Source organism: Melospiza georgiana, chromosome 3 (genome assembly GCF_028018845.1).
Source record: "Melospiza georgiana isolate bMelGeo1 chromosome 3, bMelGeo1.pri, whole genome shotgun sequence".
NCBI classification, from domain to species: domain Eukaryota; kingdom Metazoa; phylum Chordata; class Aves; order Passeriformes; family Passerellidae; genus Melospiza; species Melospiza georgiana.
The window spans coordinates 71665401-71681838 of record NC_080432.1 but is presented as its reverse complement, the minus strand read 5'-3'; the positions used below and the strand labels follow the sequence as shown (position 1 = coordinate 71681838).

General features: G+C 43.3%; 1 protein-coding gene across 1 annotated transcript; it reads right to left on the bottom strand.

Annotated features, from left to right (window-relative positions):
• Window positions 1-3738: 3738 nt before the first annotated feature.
• Window positions 3739-14612, bottom strand: LOC131081362 (pantetheinase-like). The gene is made up of 8 exons (XM_058020411.1): window positions 14361-14612; window positions 12401-12641; window positions 12166-12296; window positions 10245-10437; window positions 8521-8812; window positions 7004-7377; window positions 4362-4532; window positions 3739-3974 (listed from the first exon to the last, which is right to left on the bottom strand). Exons 2-8 carry the CDS (start codon window positions 12611-12613, stop codon window positions 3855-3857), a joined length of 1494 nt encoding a protein of 497 aa, XP_057876394.1. The 5' UTR covers window positions 12614-12641; window positions 14361-14612; the 3' UTR covers window positions 3739-3854.
• Between the last annotated feature and the right edge of the window lie 1826 nt (window positions 14613-16438).

Sequence of the window (16438 nt, the reverse complement as noted above, 5' to 3'; positions counted from 1 at the left end):
CAAGCATCCATCATTCAAGACATGATTGAAAAACATGAAACAAGGAGTTTATTAGAGGAGTATCCATATGAACACATTAAGAGCTCAGAAAAAGATGACAAAACAGGAAGAAGGTACATCACAACAAATCTCTCACGGAAACTAATGATTTCATTAAAATGTGTTTAATAGGTCTGACTAATCACTATGAGCAGGTTCACTGTGGCTGCTTTGAGACAGTTTATTCCATTGCTGTCCTGCAGAGGACTTAGCAGGACACAGCTCCAGGCTGTCATAAAAACTTCTTCATTCTAGTATCTTCATATTTCTCAATTTCTGTACTATGTCTCAGTACGTGCAGCTTGCTTCTGAGTTTTTCTAGACCACAGAAATTGCATTAGTATCTCAGTGTCATGCATCCCTTGAGTTTATCCCAGTGTCTCTCCCAGCCACTTCTGTTTAGCTGGGCATCACTTTCCACGGCATTCCACAAGAAAATATTAATCTGGACAGAATTTTTCATCTGAAATAAGTCATTCAAGTAACTCATTGCCTGTCTCTCAGCCTGAAGCAAAAGAGCAGGCTAGTTCACCAGGTGCAGTAGCATGCCTGCCTCTCTGCACACCTTTCTGCCCTCATGAACATGCTGTGTATTGAGAGGCCTTCACTTTTAATCTTCAACTCACTTCAAATCCATTTGTTCCTATGACATTTTCCAGTTTTTGACTTTCTAGTATTTGCACTATTCTCATTTGAAAAAAGCTATCTGAGCAGAAAGAATCAGAGCAGGCTGTCTGCTTTCAGCTACAGCAGACTGTCACTGTAGAGCTGGTTCAGAAAATACAGAGAGGCTGATGAACGCAGGTACCACAGAGTCCTCTCACAGAGTAGTGCTGACTGAGGGTTTCAATCACTAGGAACTTTGATTTTCATCTGGTGATTTTCATCCCTAAGTACTTCTCTACACACATTCCTAGATCCAGCATGCTCATTCAGGAGCCTTAAATACAAGCCTTTTAAAGGCTGCAGGAGAGACCTCGGTGATACTTGAACTAATGTAGCTTGGAAGCCTCCCTTTCCTCTCTGCCTCACCTTTTTACCAAACGAAATACAGGCTGAGTCACATGAAGCACAATCAGACATCAGTGTGAAAGAGGAAGTAGCAAATGCTCCCTTGTTTAGCAATAGCGAACACATCAGCCAGAAAGGTGACTGCCCTGCCAGGGCTGAGCAGAAATATTTACAAGTGCAGGGCCAGGGGAATGCCCTGCAGAATTCCAGTCCCACTGCCGGCACAAGGTGCAGGGGAGTTATCCCTGTTTGCCTCGGTACCAGCAGGCACCGCTCCCTATGTCCTGAGGAGCTGGGAGCTCGCCCAGGAGCAAGGGACTGACACCAGGCAAACAAACAAATGCACCGAATAAACTGAACAAAACTGCAGTGACCCGGGCTCTCCGTGCCTGTGGACAATGGAAGGGGGAACTTATCTACAGGATCCGCCTATTTTCCACACCTCTCTCCTCCCAGTGCACCCTTCCCACCCCTGTACGGCACCCGTCCCCATCGCTGCCACCACCTGATGGTGGGGGTTGTTATAAATGATCAAATCTGTAGCCAAATTTATGAAAAATTTAATAAATATTTATTAGATTGATAACAAAAAATAGAAATTTGGAAACAAAAAAAGCCCAGCCACAGCCAAGACAGCGTCTGCCCCGGGTACAGAAGCTGGGTGACCAAGGGTTCCGTCTGATAGAGAGATAGCATTTCCCCCAGAGGTTCGCCCTGAGTGTTTTCTGCAGACAGCTTATATACAGCTTATTCTGCCTGAGGCAGAGATGACCACATATTTCTTTGTGTCCCTTTGCATGTAAAGTTGGATCCATCCATGTGTAGAAACAGAAAAAGAAGAAGTCCAAACCCAGACAAATGTCGGAGTGCCCCGGCAGAAGGTGCATTCATATGGAGTAGGTGATGCCAGCTCCTGAGCACCGTGGATTTAATCATATCCAGACAGCAGGTCTTGTGAGCTTTCCTCAGGACATTCCATTCCACGAAGGTCCAGATGATATCTTCTAAGTTCGTGGTGCCACAGGAAACCTCTGATGGCCCAAGCCAGTCCCATTCATACGGTAACCGATCTGGTATTGTCCCAGCACTGTCCGGGGAGTGGCTATGATGTGCATAACTCTGACCTTCAGGGCGACTGCAGGCTTAGCTCACGGCCCAGGCCTCCCCTATTCATATGACAACAGGTTTGATATTATTTTTCTCCTTGTACAGGAACTGGTTATAATTTGAATAGAAGGCAGTCCTCGGCCAGAGTAGTTACAAGCATAGGTTTTGGTCCCCCCTAATATTTTATACATGCATATATCTATTTCTACAGCATGAATTATCTCTACCACATATAACAGGGCTACCTGAGGATTTACTTTGTGAAGCAGGATGCAATGTGGTGCTAAATCAGCTTAGCTGTAGAGGGACTCTGTCGTCAGACGGGGCTCCAGCTTCTCTTGTGCTTAGCGAGAGGAGAGCGTGAGGAAGACAAGCGCGCAACCCAAGGGTTAACGCTGCCTGGAGGAGGCTGTGAAAGGGCGCTCGGCAGCCACGCAATCCCTGCCGAGCGCTGAGCACACGTGAGCAGGAGTCGGGAAGTCAGAAGGCGCTCACTTCTGCCAACAGCACCGAGTCATGTTCCTTGTGCCCTAACAGGACAGCTTTTCCTAGGGCGCGGGGAGAAATTTAAAGATACAATGCTTTTCCTTCCCGAACAGCAGAGTGTTTCCCATTACTTCCACTAAATGGATTGTGGCGGGATCCGGTTTGATACTTTTCACAGAATACAATCTTATTTTTAAGACATTCCCTTGTCAAAAAACACCAATGTATTTTGCCTCCTACAAGTCTGTAGTTTTCAATGATCTTGGTCAGATTAAGTATAAACAATGTTTGTATTTCAAAGCAAAGCTGCGGAACAAACAACAGAATTGGGCACACACAGAAATCTTAGCTGGGAGACACAAAGTAATCCAGTCCACTTGCCTAAAGCACATTCTGCAGGGCCCACATCCTCACACGTGCCAGCCTGTCCCACCTGCTCCAGGTGTTCCCTCCCCTTACCCAACTCCTGCTGGCACAGTCCCGGCTCTCCCTTGCACCAGTAGGAGCAACCATTCCATGGGAACACAGACATGCCTCTGAGAAATTGCTTCTTTTGAGCTTTTGTGACACAAATGGTTATCAACAATTCTGTGCTAGGGAGATTTTCCACATTCTAAAAATGTGGCCAGAAAGATTAGGGTCCTCCAACTGTGAGTTAGGCCATGGTATGGTAACACACTGCAGTGTGTTGAGCTGAATAACTAGTTTTGTTTGAAGGAACATATATTTGAGACTATTTTTCCTTTTCAAAGGAAGTTAAAATTTTCAGTTTCTGGTAGTCTCTTGTTTACAAAAGTGGCTGTTCAGAAATGGGGTGGGAACAGTGATGTGGAAATGGCTTTGAATACTCCAACAAAAATTTCAAATAATTAAAAACTGTTGTTTATTGGGGCACAACCCACTTAATCCTACACCAATAAAATCATAGGAATTTATTTTCGATTGTTCCCAGAGTTTTTATTGTTCACAGGCCAAACCTTTGCCAACAAACCTACCATATAAAAATTCATACACAACATTCCAGCAGAGTATTGATTTTTGCTGCAAAATCAAGTCAATAAATCAAAGTGCAATAACTATGCCATTAGATAAGGCAACTAGAAAAATAGAATGCCATTTTAATTATGAATATCACTATTAATTACCATTATTTGTGTTTAATTAGTGTTACAGAAACGAGCAGATGAAAGAGTGAATGATCTACAGTGAAATCATGCTGAAGCTTGATCCATGGATGGAGGGTCCTTTTCATACCACCTCCCAAAGAGCGTTACACTCAAAACTGGCTTTGATGTAGTATTCCGGTTTATCAGACGTCCATCAGCCAGCACCTGGTTATGAAAAAGCAAAATAAGCAGCAGCATCATCAAAGCACTGCTACTGTATTGATGACAAAACACAAAATCATATATTCAGTAATGTTGATCTAGTCAAAAGAGCTCCAATCTCAATTGGAGCTAGCAGGAAGGATGAGAAAAACTACATTTCTGTCTTGAGGGAGATCTGGTTCTAGAGGATTTGGGGGAACAGGGCAGAAGAGAATTGGCAGGGTTGACTTACTGTTTGAATACAACCAGGAAAATCAGGCAGAAATAAAGCTGCCTTGAACTGAAGGCAAAGAACAGAGGACTCTGGTAACAGCTAAGTTACAGAGTGCCAGCTCTTGTAGTGGCTTTTTGACCCCTGATGTCTGACAAATCACAAGAGTGTCCCATTACCTCGAACTCCCCAGGGGCCAGCTGCACCCCGCTGTACAGCACTTCTGGGAAGACGTAGCTGGTGCCAAACGTGCCACTGAGGGAGAACATGTCAAACTTGGTCTGAGCCATTTCCTCGGGCTGCCCACATGTGCTCAGGTTTGTGCTGGGGCACTTGAGCAGAGTGCAGATCTGTGGGGAGGAGGAGACAGAAAGGTATTTAGCAAGATGGTAACACTGGTGCCTTGTGTCATCAAAGCTAATGTGCTTCAGAGCAGGTGATGGTCACAGGATCTTCTTCATAACTCTTGGGTGGCTCCTTTTCAGTTGTAGCTTATTTTTTTACCACTTGATCTGACTGGGTGTATTCCAGAACTTAGTCTCATAATTTTATAAATAAACTGTCTTAGTCTTATAATTTTATAAATAAATTGGTTTTGACATAAGTGCAGCCAAAGTACCTTATTTCATCTCTGAAGTCTGATCCTGTTCCTCCCACAATTCTTATTTGTTTTATTTGAAGGTTTCTTTCCCACAGGTCTTAGTAAGATGAGTTTGTGAATGAAAATTTTAGGCAAACAAAACAAAGTCTTCCACATGGGTACATTGTACAAGTGCACATCCAGGTCCTCTTACTGCTAATTATGTATGTTGCTAATGATACTTCATTAGATGGCCTGGTAGTCCATGGAAGTCTGAATTTGATGTTCCCTGTCCAGATCCTAGTTAATATAGGCCAAGGAGATGAAGTTATCATCTTTGGTTACAGTTTTGTGTTAGTAGTTGCAGCACATAGAGTAAAGTAGGAATCACAATGTTGTTTCCCTTTTGTCATGAGAGTTAATTATCCAGCTGCTAAGTGTTTATGGTCTTCATGAGGAAATATGAAATAGGACTAGCACTCCTGATTCAGGAATGATTTGAAGGATGTTGTCTGGTTTTGCTGATAGGTGATGGAGTTTTTCTACATGTCTGGTATTGGGGGATTGCATATTTGCAAAAATTCAGAAGTATTATTCATCAGTAAATATGGTTTTGTGTTGAAATGCAAATAAGCAGAGAAATAAGGTATAAGTTCTGGGGAAATGAAAAAAAAATTGAGGGAAAAGGGAAGAGTAGAAATTCCTGTCTTCTCTAGAACTTTTAATTCTGGCAGAGACTATCTGGCTCACCAAGAACTGAATTTATTCAAGTGACCTTCCTAGTATTAGATGAGCTGTTTGCTGGACAACACCTCCCCTCATATCCCAGAGTCTGTATCAGCTGGTACAAAATGTTGATGCTGACAGACAGAAGTAACTAAAAAAAAGTATAGTCTGCTGGCACAATAACTTAATCATGAAGGCAAAGGATGTTTTCAAATATGGCTTTAAGCAAATTCAACCAGGATGTAGCTCACTGTCTTTCCAAATATTTGATTAAAAGAGAGGAAGAGAGGATATTTCCACTAAAAGACATAAGCCACTTAAGTAAGCTTCGTTGCTATGATTTGTATAATGACAGAAAAATTAACATCTCTGTGACCCTAACTTATCAGAGCATCTCATAAAGATAGCTATGATCAACTGATTTTTAACAGCATCTCTTTGATGAAAATACAGTGAGACCACATCTGGAGTACTGTGCCCAGGCTCCTCTTCCTTCCAGCACAAGAAAGAAAAGGAGCTACTGGAGAGTGTCCAGCTGAGGCCACAAAGATGATTAGGAATGAGGAGCTTCTCTCTTAGGAGGAGAGACTGTGAGAGCCAGGCCTCTAAGTCTAGAGAAGATTGAGAAGTGTCTCATAAATATATACAAATATCTCAAAGGTGTGTGCCAAGAAGATGGTGCCAGACTCTTTTCAGTGGTGCCCAGCAACAGGACAAGGAGCAGTGACCACAAAAACACAAGAAGTTTCACCTCAACATGAGGAAGAAGAACTTTTTTTACGTGTAGGGTGGCAGAGCATCAGGACAGGCTGCCCAGGGAGTGGGGGGAGATAGAATGTAAGAATCACCAAAGATTAGGAACAGGCCTGCCCTTAACAGGCCACAGCTGTGTCCAATAAGAAGATGAGTGTTACAAAAGGGTGGGTTAGCTGGTTGAGAAGGGAGTTGGAGTTTGCTGGTTGTGCTGTGAAGAAGGAGTCAGTGCTGTGAGGAGGTGACTGTGAGAAATCACCAAGAAGGTATGGAGCTTTTGCAATAAGATAACAACAAGGAAGGTCTTGGATACTCCCTCTCTGGAGACACTCAAAAGCCACCCAGATGTGTTTTTGTATAATCTGCTGTAGGTGACTGTGCCTTGGCAGAGGGATTGGACTATGTGATCTTCAGATGTCCCTTTCAATCCTAACTATTCTGTGATTCTGTGATACAGAGGAGATTCAGAACACTTACTGCAGATATTCACAGAAGAGAATGTAAATTTAGTCAATATTGCACACCCCCAAAACAGTGAGTGCACTCTGGGCATTTAGAGGAGGTTTAGAGACCTCTCTATTGCATTTGTTGGATTTGAAGGCAAATAGGCTTGGAAGTTTTAGCAACTTCTTTCTGTTACTAACAAAAGGTGCCATAGGACTCCAGCATAAAAGAGAGTCATTGTCTTCTCTTTTTCTACCACAGAGCTGAAGGTTTCTCCCTGTAAATAAGCTTCCTAAATAACCCCCTCCAAAGAATTACCTGCAGATAGTACTGTCCTTCAAAAACATGAAGGCCATCAAAAGCACCCAGCACATAAACTTCATCATCTCTTTTCTCTGCCATCTTGTAGCTCAAATGACAGCAGAGGTCTTTTTGGCAGACAGTGATATTCCCCCCAGGCTTAGTGAGCTCTGTGAAAGTAAAGGGATCTTCAAAGATGATTCCTGTGAATTCATGACCATTCTGTGAGAATCTTTCAACACTCAAAGCATAGGAGTTCCAGCTGACAGTAGGTGGAGAGGCAGGAGAAAGACGAGGGTGTGCATCTAGTTCAGCAATGAGGAGGTGACCATCTTCAGTTTTCATGTTGTAGGAGTATGTTCTGGCTCCAGTTGGTGCATAAATTCCACTCCCTGAGGAGAGCACAACAGTCAGTCCAAGAAGAATTTAAAAAATCATGTTATCCTTCTAGTTGTCTCTACTGGTTGCTTATCCACAATTCTACAGAGATTACAGTAATTTTAGTCTCATCAAAGGTGACAGTTAGCAACTCAGTACACAGAGCTCATGCTTTGGCGAAGAATACCATTTATTCCCTTAGAGAAGGTCTGCTCAGTGTAGCCAGAGGATGTTTGCTTTTTTATGTTATGTTATGATTGTATTTATGGCCTCCTCAGTTCTCTTTTCCCCTGTGTGCAATAGAGTTGATAATTCCTTTTTTCTTGGCTGATTGATGTGAAAGGACTAGCTACTGATTGAGACAATCCAAAACACAACACAGGCAAGTATCACAGGCCTGTGGCAACTGTCCAGCCCCTTTTATACTGGCTGAGAACTCCTCCCCTCATGAGTAATTTGCATCTGAACAGCACCAAGCAACAGAGGGAAATCAAAGGTCTGTCACACTCATCACTGCAAAAGCCTGTCAGGCATTTCAAATGAAAAGTCCCAAAACAATACTGTGGTTGCATAGCTCAGTGAAGATACTGGTCTAATTGAAATACACTATTCTATAACCTGAGCTGTAAAAAAAAAAAATCAATGCTACATTCTAAAATGAAAATGTGGACATCTTAGCGGTGTTACTAAAACAGGCCTGAACATCCTGAACATGTGTTTTTAATGGTTTTCTGTAATAGTGTTAAATACAGCTATAAAAATAAATATTTCATTTGGCAGAATAAATGTAGCCACATATATGGTTTATAAGTATATTTACAGTTTGGCATTCAACCACAGACTTATAAGTGGAGATGAAAAGAGCCTTAAAAATCATGAAAATTTCTGTTCAGGCATAAGGGCAGTGACCTACTACTTATTTAGAGCCATTAAAAGGAAAGATAATCCTAAGAAGCTAGGGAAAATAAAACACTACAAGTTTTGTTGTGTCTTTAAGAAACCAATCGGAAAAGGATTCATCAGCTTTAATATCTGGTGACTAGACTGTTCACTTTCTAGAGAAATACATTATATTCCTCTGCAAAATCACTTCGTAGAACGGGGAATAAGAGATTCATGGTTATAAAGATCCTTGCACAGAGTGAAAATTAAGTTACCTGTCATTTCCATGCTGGTGTTGTGAGTATTGGCAGCTAAGACATTGACACCCATGCCCATAGCCCAGGCAGAGTGAAACTCAATTGCAGTCAGAAAGGGCAGGACATTCATCCAAGCTGTTGGGAAGAGCACAGTGTCCACCTGCATCTTGTTCACCAGGACCACAGCAGGCTCATAGAAAAGGATGTCAAAGCAAGTGAAAATGCCAAACTTCCCAAAAGGAGTCTCAAAGGTGACAGCTTCTGGCTCTTTTGGATAATTAAACTGATTTTCTCCTTGAAAGAGATTATACTGTAGGGGAAGGAAAATAGAGAAACCAGTTAGAGGCACTTACTAACCATGTGACTTGTATTCGTTCCCTAAAGCTGCTCAGATTGACTACAGAAAATTTTTGAAGTGTGTTGGAAGCCCTCACAAGTAGGAAATCAGGCAAAAATTATATGATCATCATACCCAAAATATGGAACACATATTGCATACTGCCCTGGCATCCTGCTAGGAAAGCAGCCAGCTGCCTTCAGGTCTGTTGGTGTCATCTGCATAACAATAATCTCTCCATTCTCCCCACCTAGTTTATATTTCTGGCAAACCAAATGCAACCAGAAGAGAAATAGTAATGTAAGAGAAGTATGGGGGATCTGGTGCCAAAAGACAAAATTGGTGAAGTTGGTATGGAGATGCCCAGAAGCACTGACGTACAGAGCACCCACATGAACCACAAGACAGTATTTGGGACACTGCAGAGTAAAAAACAAAGGCTGTGCTGATGGGGGAAAGGCAGATGATCTCAGCCAACAGAAAAACTGAAGTTTTTGACATCCTCAGCTTTCCAACATTTTCCTTCTTCCTTCACATACACGTCTTTTTTTATAAATGTCCACATGGCCTGAAAGTAAATTTGGATACCAAGCCAGAAAAAAAGTTCAAGTTCACTTAACTTGTAATTCGGCACCTGGGCCATAGCAGGCTGGGAGACAGACTTTCTTTATCAATGTTTCATTCAGCCAGTTTACTCACAAATAGATATCTTGGCATCTTTTCTCTAAACAACCAGATGAAATACTGGGCCCAAAGTGCATTAAATAAACTGACTTCACTCTACCCACACTGGCAGGATATCTGGCACATATTCATAAACAGCTTTGATGGAACTGGCAGGTAGGAACATAATACTGAAAGAGGAACTTCCATTTGGTGCAAATGACCCAATATTCTTATCTCTTTTTACACCCGTCTGGCATTTGCACTTGCTTTGCTATGTCCAAACAATTCCCATTGTGCAAAAACTGTGCCAAAACAGCATCAGAAATAAAGATCCTGCCTCTCTGAAGTCAGACTGCTCATCTACGATGAAATGGATGTGAACATTGAAATCCTGGAACATGAAGTGGTAGTCTGGTGAAAAGCTGGCACTGAAAACTGAAGCTGCTCAAGCAGCAGAATTTACAGTAGTAGCGAGCTAATGAACTGAGGAGGTCAGCCAAAACCATATGCCACTAAATTGCACCAGAACAATCATTTTTCATTCCAGTCTGTTTTGAGAAACACGACAGCAAATGCAAATTTGGCATCGACACTTCATAGCAAGAGAGATATTCTTTTAAGTTATAAAGAAAAACAAAACTCTGACAGTGGACAATGACTGGCATCTTATTCTTTTCCCAAACCCAGACATTTTGGAAGTAGGGGAAAATTAATTTCTGTCTCTCCAAGGCCACTTTACCTTGTGGTAGCGAGCCACAAGTTTGCCCTGTGCATCAAAGACAACATCCGTGTTGTAGTGGTACCGACCGTCCCTGGGGCAGCTGGGATCACTGGAGTCACACGGCTTCTTGTCCCCGATATTTGCAACCACATAGATGGAGTTATTTCTGGCCATGCAGCTGAGTCGTTCCTGCACTGGTGCTGGACCAAATCTAACGTATTTTCAGGAAGGAAAAAAATTAAAATTAACAAAACCTGTGCTGTCAGTGGGGTCCATTTCCGCAGTACCTGAGGTCACACCAGCAGCATCTCCAACCCTACAGCCATGGCAGGGTAGGCAGATACACAGAGATGCTGCAGTGCTTCCTCAGATTGCTTCCTGCACCTTGGGGTAGGCCCTGGAGACCTCCCTTCGGCCTCTGCAGGGACATGCCTGCCAGTCTCCTTCAGCACCTGGAACATGCTCTGCAGTAAACAGATAATCCTTGGGCTGGGAAAGGGAGGGAGAGCAATCTCTGGGCAGAGGAAGACACTAGCTTGTTGTCACACAAGCAAATGTTTTAGCGTCAGGCATGCTGACACCTGAGGGCTGCAGCTCTGGGCCCTTAGCACGCTAAGCAGGGTTGAGCTCTGGGATAATGCAGATAATATGGTCAAGGCAATTCAGCATTCTCTTCCTCCCATAGACAGGCGCACATAAACCTATAACCACAGCATGAAGAGCAGTGGACTTAATTTCAAGACATGACAGTGTCCATGTGCCAGAAACTGGCTGCACCTCTGAAGCATCCATACCAGGCTATAAAGAGAGCAGCCGTCCATTCCCCTTTGCAGTGTGGCAATGCCTATGGCTTTGCAAGGTGTGCATGGGCCACACAAGGAGGACCTCCATGCAAGATACACACACAGCACCAGGAATAAGGCAAGCCAGACACTGACAGCAAGGGTTATATTCCCAAAAGCTGCTAGTGAAACCTCTGATTTGGAACAGTGAGGAGGCATTCAGATCACCTCTGCTAAACCTGCGTGATGCACTAGAATAAAGACCTGCTTAGACACACTGCCACCCCACACTCCACCTTCAATGAAAGACTGTATACTTTAGCTACTTATATCTCAGCAAAAAGTTGCATATCCCTGCGCTGAGTTACTATATCCCCACTGATACAATAACCTGCTCTCATCAAGGAAGTGCAGAAAGCCATGATGAAAAGGGCAGACCACGGCTGTAATTCCATAGCTAAACACGTATTACATGCTGTAGGAGTCTAAAGTCCAGTCCTCAGCTATAGCTTAGTTTGTCACTGCTGAAACATGCAGCTTGAATGACAGATCATGTTCTACAGCACAGAGACTCTAGCAATTCAGACTTTATCTTACCTCAACTGTGGAAAACCAAGATTAAAAATTCCTGGGATTTTATCATTTAGAAGTTTGGACTTTTATTACTGACTTCATCATCTCTTATTATCTGCTCAGAGACTACTTCATGGCTGTCCACAAAAATGATTTGTGTGCTTTTGTTTCAACATGTCATTTGCAAAAGACAAACAAACCAAAAAATCAAAGAAATACTACTGTTAATAATTTACAGTCAGTTCTATTCAAAATAGTGTGGAAAAATTGAAAGCAGAAGAAGAAGCAGGATATGTTCTGGCATCAAAAAAAGAGATTTCCTCAACTTTTAGTAACCCAAATTCTGTATATTGTTTGAATTTCTCCTTAAAGTTTCTAATTTAAAAAAAAAATCTTAATGTTTCCTGCATTGAATAGTCATGGACATGGTATATATTTAACCATTTAACTACCTCCATACTCAATTTCAATTAAAACTTATGTCAGAGTCATTAGCAGTTCTTAGTCATTTAATGTGAGCTGCTCAAGACTCCATGAGACAAATAAAAGGTTGAAATCACCTAAACCACTGCAGAAGGAATCACCTTGAGGGGTCAGTGCAGGGAATCCAATTCACCGCTGGATCAGGGATATCCTCCAGGTAGGGGTAGATGGATTCTCTTGTGAATCGCCAGCCATAGATGCCGTCTTCAGGAGTCACAATGATGCGGGCACCCTGTCACAACAGGCTCCGTTTAAAGGGCACCCACCAACAGACAGCCAGGAGGGTCAGCAGGAGCAGGAAACACTGATGGACAGCCCTCACGGCAGCCCTCGTACCTGCTGGGCAGCTTCCTTGATGGCCCCTTCCAAGACATCCATGTTTCTGTTCATCAGGGCCAAAGCATCGCTGGCAGGGACGGGCTCCTGGGTGGGATGTGGCAGGATGACGGCGTGCTCGTAGACGGCTGCCAGGAAGGTGTCGGAGGCGAGGGCCCGAAGGGCTGCGAGTGCAAACAGCACAGCGGGCAGGAGAGCCTGGGAAGGGAGCATGGCTGCAGCCTCCCACTCCTGGAGTGCTCTGGACAAACAGTGCAAAAGCAACATGCACAGAAAAGAGAAGGGGGACAAAGTTTACTTTGAAAGAGGGAGGAACGAACTGCAGGTCTGTTAAAGCATTACCTTGGAACCAAGAGAGAGATATAAGACAGTATTGCAGTACACAGTAAGGACGACATAACTGAACAAACTAAAAATGCTGGGCAATGCCAAGACTAATGGGGCCAGTAAAAAAATAAGTCATTAAAACCATATCTAGGAAGCACAGGCCAATTTTTGTTGTTATACTCTTCTCTATCACTGATTACAGCAAGACTTTTTCTGTGTGGGCTCAGCTGATACCCAGGTGGATATTGCCACCAGTGGAGCTGGCCTTCTGTGAATTTTGAGTGGCAAAACTCAGGGTAATAAAAACTTTATTCTAGTATCTTGGTATTCCTCAGTTCCTATGCTATGTCTCAGTATGTGCAGGTGGCTTCTGAGTTTCTCTAGACCACAGAAATTGCATTAGCATCTCACTGTTCTTAGATGTCATGCACCCAACAGGCCAGCAACAGAACTGTCCCTTGAGTTTATCCCAGTGTCTCTCCCAGTCACTTCTGTTTAGCTGAACACCACTTTCCAAGAGTATTCCAACAGAAAATATGAATCTGGATAGAATTTTCATCTGAAATAAGCCATGTAAGTAACTCATTGCCTGTCTCTCGATAGCCTGAAGCAAAAGAGCAGGCTAGTTCACCAGGTGCAGTGGCATGCCTGCCTCTCTGCACACCTTTCTGCCCTCATGAACATGCTGTGTATTGAGAGGCCTTCACTTTTAATCTTCAATTCACTTCAAATCCATTTGTTCCTATGACATTTTCCAGTTTTTGACTTTCTAGCATTCACACTATTCTCATTTGAAAAAAGCTATCTGAGCAGAAAGAATCAGAGCAGGCTGTCTGCTTTCAGCTACAGCAGACTGTCACTGTAGAGCTGGTTCAGAAAATACAGAGAGGCTGATGAATGCAGATACCACAGAGTCCTCTCACAGAGTAGTGCTGACTGAGGGTTTCAATCACTAGGAACTTTGATTTTCATCTGGTGATTTTCATCCCTAAGTACTTCTCTACACACATTCCTAGATTCAGCATGCTCATTCAGGAGCCTTAAATACAAGCCTTTTAAAGGCTGCAGGAGAGACCTTGGTGACACTTGAACTAATGTAGCTTGGAAGCCTCCCTTTCCTCTCTGCCTCACCTTTTTACCAAACGAAATACAGGCTGAGTCACATGAAGCACAATCAGACATCAGTGTGAAAGAGGAAGTAGCAAATGCTCCCTTGTTTAGCAATAGCGAACACATCAGCCAGAAAGGTGACTGCCCTGCCAGGGCTGAGCAGAAATATTTACAAGTGCAGGGCCAGGGGAATGCCCCGCAGAACTCCAGTCCCACTGCCGGCACAAGGTGCAGGGGAGTTATCCCTGTTTGCCTCGGTACCAGCAGGCACCGCTCCCTATGTCCTGAGGAGCTGGGAGCTCGCCCAGGAGCAAGGGACTGACACCAGACAAACAAACAAATGCACCGAATAAACTGAACAAAACTGCAGTGACCCGGGCTCTCCGTGCCTGTGGACAATGGAAGGGGGAACTTATCTACAGAATCCGCCTATTTTCCACACCTCTCTCCTCCCAGTGCACTCTTCCCACCCCTGTACGGCACCCGCTCCCCATCGCTGCCACCGCCTGGTGGTGGGGGCTACCTGAGGATTTACTTTGTGAAGCAGGATGCAATGTGGTGCTAAATCAGCTTAGCTGTAGAGGGACTCTGTCGTCAGACGGTGCTCCAGCTTCTCTTGTGCTTAGCGAGAGGAGAGCGTGAGGAAGACAAGCGCGCAACCCAAGGGTTAACGCTGCCTGGAGGAGGCTGTGAAAGGGCGCTCGGCAGCCACGCAATCCCTGCCGAGCGCTGAGCACACGTGAGCAGGAGTCGGGAAGTCAGAAGGCGCTCACTTCTGCCAACAGCACCGAGTCATGTTCCTTGTGCCCTAACAGGACAGCTTTTCCTAGGGCGCGGGGAGAAATTTAAAGATACAATGCTCTTCCTTCCCCAACAGCAGAGTGTTTCCCATTACTTCCACTAAATGGATTGTGGCGGGATCCGGTTTGATACTTTTCACAGAATACAATCTTATTTTTAAGACATTCCCTTGTCAAAAAACACCAATGTATTTTGCCTCCTACAAGTCTGTATTTTTCAATGATCTTGGTCAGATTAAGTATAAACAATGTTTGTACTTCAAAGCAAAGCTGCGGAACACACAACAGAATTGGGCACACACAGAAATCTTAGCTGGGAAACACAAAGCAATCCAGTCCACTTGCCTAAAGCACATTCTGCAGGGCCCACATCCTCACACGTGCCAGCCTGTCCCACCTGCTCCAGCTGTTCCCTCCCCTTACCCAACACCTGCTGGCACAGTCCCGGCTCTCCCTTGCACCAGTAGGAGCAACCATTCCATGGGAACACAGACATGCCTCTGAGAAATTGCTTCTTTTGAGCTTTTGTGACACAAATGGTTATCAACAATTCTGTGCTAGGGAGATTTTCCACATCCTAAAAATGTGGCCAGAAAGATTACAGTAGAGTCCTCCAACTGTGAGTTAGGCCATGGTATGGTAACACACTGCAGTGTGCTGAGCCGAATAACTAGTTTTGTTTGAAGGAACATATATTTGAGACTATTTTTCCTTTTCAAAGGAAGCGAAAATTTTCAAAGTTTCTGGTAGTGTCTTGTTTACAAAAGTGGCTGTTCAGAAATGGTGATGTGATGTGAAAATGCCTGCTAATACTCCAACAAAAATTTCAAATAATTAAAAACTGTTTTTTATTGGGGCACAACCCACTTAATCCTACACCAGTAAAGTCAGAAGAATTTATTTTCGATTGTTCCCAGTGTTTCTATTGTTCACAGGCCAAACCTATGCCAACCAAATCTACCATATAAAAATTCATACACAACATTCCAGCAGAGTATTGATTTTTGCTGCAAAATCAAGTCAATAAATCAAAGTGCAATAACTATGCCATTAGATAAGGCAACTAGAAAAATAGAATGCCATTTTAATTATGAATATCACTATTAATTACCATTATTTGTGACTAATTAGTGTTACAGAAATGAGCAGATGAAAGCTTGAAGGATCTGCAGTGAAATCATGCTGAAGCTTGATCCATGGATGGAGGGTCCTTTTCATACCACCTCCCAAAGAGTGTTACACTCAAAACTGGCTTTGATGTAGTATTCCGGTTTATCAGACGTCCATCAGCCAGCACCTGGTTATGAAAAAGCAAAATAAGCACAAGCATCATCAAAGCACTACTATTGTATGGCAAACACAAAATCATATATTCAGTAATGTTGATCTAGTCAAAAGAGCTCCAATCTCAATTGGAGCTAGCAGGAAGGATGAGAAAAACTACATTTCTGTCTTGAGGGAGATCTGGTTCTAGAGGATTTGGGGGAACAGGGCAGAAGAGAATTGGCAAGGTTGACTTACTGTTTGAATACAACCAGGAAAATCAGGCAGAAATAAAGCTGCCTTGATCTGAAGGCAGAGTACAGAGGACTCTGGTAACAACTAAGTTGCTTTTGTAGTGGCTTTTTGACCACTGATGTCTGACATATCACAAGAGTGTCCCCTTACCTCGAACTCTCAATTCTGCAAACACATGCGCACAAAATTGGTGCTTTACTTCTGGCATCTGCTCAGCAAAAATATACAGTGAAAACAAAGCCTACAAAGAAAATGTGACACTCAAAGTCTTCAGCCCACAACT

Coding starts and splice junctions, on each gene's coding strand:
- LOC131081362 (XM_058020411.1), bottom strand. CDS start 12,613: ATGCTCCCTTCCCAGGCTCTCCTGCCCGCTGTGCTGTTTGCACTCGCA. Junction 12,297..12,400: donor TCAAGGAAGCTGCCCAGCAG/GTACGAGGGCTG, acceptor CTGTTGTGACAG/GGTGCCCGCATCATTGTGAC. Junction 4,533..7,003: donor AAGGACAGTACTATCTGCAG/GTAATTCTTTGG, acceptor TCCTCCCCACAG/ATCTGCACTCTGCTCAAGTG.